This window comes from Genypterus blacodes, unplaced genomic scaffold (assembly GCF_046128005.1).
Source record: "Genypterus blacodes isolate CSIRO-AG114 ecotype Tasmania unplaced genomic scaffold, CSIRO-AGI_Gbla_v1 ptg000016l_1, whole genome shotgun sequence".
Lineage (NCBI taxonomy): Eukaryota > Metazoa > Chordata > Actinopteri > Ophidiiformes > Ophidiidae > Genypterus > Genypterus blacodes.
Window position 1 is genome coordinate 80,001 of NW_027466830.1, and position 2,500 is coordinate 82,500.

Consider the following 2,500-nt stretch of genomic DNA (forward strand, 5'->3'; position numbering starts at 1 on the left):
ATGACTTCAGTGTTTTGTTAATTATATTTCATCTTATTCATTCATTTAAAGTTAGATTTTCACTAAGCAATATTTTGTTTGAAATCTCTGATCAGCAGAAGAAATTAACTCATTTATTTTATTCATCAGATGCCTTTAAAAAAATGATGATTGTTTTTTATTTGGATGAAAATTCAAATGTGATCGTATGAGGAAATGTGTTTCATGAATTTATATCCAAATATCTCAATCAATTAATGACGTCTGTCTTTCTCTGCACCCGTCTGTCTGTCTGTCTGTCTGTCTGTCTGTCTGTCTGTCTGTCTGTCTGTCTGTCTGCCTGCCTGCCTGACTGTCTGCCTGTCTGCCTGTGCCTGCACCTGCACCCGTCTGTCTGTCTGTCTGTCTGTCGGCCCTGCACCTGTCTGTGGTTCAGCGGCGTGGGTTTAGCTCGCGCTCACTTTGAGAAACAGCCTCCGTCTAACCTGAGGAAGTCAAACTTCTTCCACTTCGTGCTGGCGCTGTACGACCGTCAGGGTCAGCCGGTGGAGATCGAACGCACCGCCTACGTGGACTTTGTAGAGAAGGAGAAGGTGAGACAGGCAGGCAGTGAAGGGAGCGTCTGGGCCTCTGACCAAACACACCCAAAGTAACAAACCAATCCCGGGGAGATGAGGCGTGTTTGATCGTGCGTTTGTGTGTTCAGGAGCCGAGTGGAGAGAAAACCAACAACGGGATTCACTACAAGCTGCAGCTCCTCTACAGCAACGGTAAAGCAGAGCAGCGCCTTCGCCCGCCACCATCGCCCAACGGGAGTTAATGTGTGTGTGTGTGTGTGTGTGTGTGTGTTACAGGAGTGAGGACTGAACAGGACCTGTTTGTTCGTCTCATCGACTCGATGACAAAACAAGTATGAAGCAGCTGCTCCTCTTCATCACTTTATCATCCTGTTTCACTCTCCTAACAATAAATTCACTCATTTCAGATCAACAAATGATTATTTGCTGTTAAACAAAAATAATTTGTGTAATTTAGCAGGAGGAATAAGTGTGTGTGTGTGTGTTTCAGGCGATCATCTATGAAGGTCAGGATAAGAATCCAGAGATGTGCAGAGTTTTACTCACACATGAGATCATGTGCAGGTATAAAATACAGAAACAAACACGTACATCTACATCTTCCATCCATCATTCCTCCATCCCTCCATCATCCCTCCATCCCTCCATCCCTCCATCCATCCATCCATCCATCCATCCATTCATCCGTGATCCCTCCATCCCTCCATCCCTCCATCTATCCCTCCATTCCTCCATCCATCCATCATCCATCATCCATCCCTCCATCCAACCATCCGTGATCCCTCCATCCCTCCATCCCTCCATCCCTTCCTCCCTCCATCTTCCACCACTTGTCCAGGTCTTGGAGGTCTTGGTGCAGTGTAGCAGATGTTCCTCCTGACCACAGATGGGACAGACAGTAGGACTCTGCAGTGTCTGTTGGCTCGGTGCTGTAATCTCACTGAGAACCAAACCCTGAGAGACTTGAACTTCTTCACTTTGAGAAGTGACTCACTCCCACTTAGAGGTCCAACACAGAACCTTGAGCATAGATATGGAGTTTCTGATCCTCATCCCAGCTGCTTCACACTGGTCTGTGTGTGTGTGTGTGTGTGTGTGTGTGTGTGTGTGCTGTGGAGGTAAAGCTCATGTAAGGACCAGATGTGCTGTGAGGAACATGATCACAAACCCCATAGTCTACAAAGCTCATGATAGCCAGATGAGTGATGACTCTAACCCTAACACCAGAGTACGAGTCTGGACCAGAGTCTGGACCAGAGTCTGGACCAGAGTCTGGACCAGAGTCTGGAGCTCCTTTCCAGCAGACTGAGAACAGCCTGGGCCGCTTCCCTCCCTGAGTCATCAGTACCTCTGTGGTTTCACTAAATTGTCTGTCTGTCTCTCTTCTCTCTTCTCTCTGTTTCTGTCTCTCTGTCTCTCTACCTGTCTCTCTCTCTTTCTGTCTCTGTCTCTCTGTCTCTCTTTGTCAGTCGCTGCTGTGATAAGAAAAGTTGTGGGAACAGAAATGAGACGCCATCAGACCCGGTCATCATTGACAGGTAACACACACACACACACACACACACACACACACACACACACACACACACACACACACACACACACACACACACTCTGTGTATCAGCATTCAGTGTGTGTGTATGCTTGTTCTTCACGCTCTCTCACACATTATTTTAATAGCAACATGTTTCTTCCTGTGTGTGTGAGTGTGTGTGTGTGTGTGTGTGTGTGTGTGTGTGTGTGTGTACGCGTGCTCTTCAGAGTTATAAGTTTGAGGACAAATATCTGCATTCAGGTTAGTTTAGCTTGGTTTTAGTTGCGGTGGCTGTGGGAGTTGTTGGCTAACACACTCTCTCTCTCTCCGCTCTCTACTTATCTCTCTCTCTCTCTCTCTCTCTCTCTCTCTCTCTCTCTGCCCCTCTCTCTCTCTCTCTCTCTCTCT

General features: G+C 47.1%; 1 protein-coding gene across 1 annotated transcript in view; it reads left to right on the plus strand.

The window, feature by feature from the left end:
- LOC142990929 (transcription factor COE3-like) overlaps positions 1 to 2,500 on the plus strand; it is a 19,426-nt gene that overhangs the window by 2,001 nt on the left and 14,925 nt on the right. Inside the window, exons 2-6 of the mRNA XM_076140802.1 lie at positions 416 to 572; positions 686 to 749; positions 834 to 889; positions 1,048 to 1,121; positions 2,027 to 2,095. Of these exons, the coding sequence (XP_075996917.1) occupies positions 416 to 572; positions 686 to 749; positions 834 to 889; positions 1,048 to 1,121; positions 2,027 to 2,095 (420 nt within the window). The remainder of the gene's footprint in view (positions 1 to 415; positions 573 to 685; positions 750 to 833; positions 890 to 1,047; positions 1,122 to 2,026; positions 2,096 to 2,500) is intronic.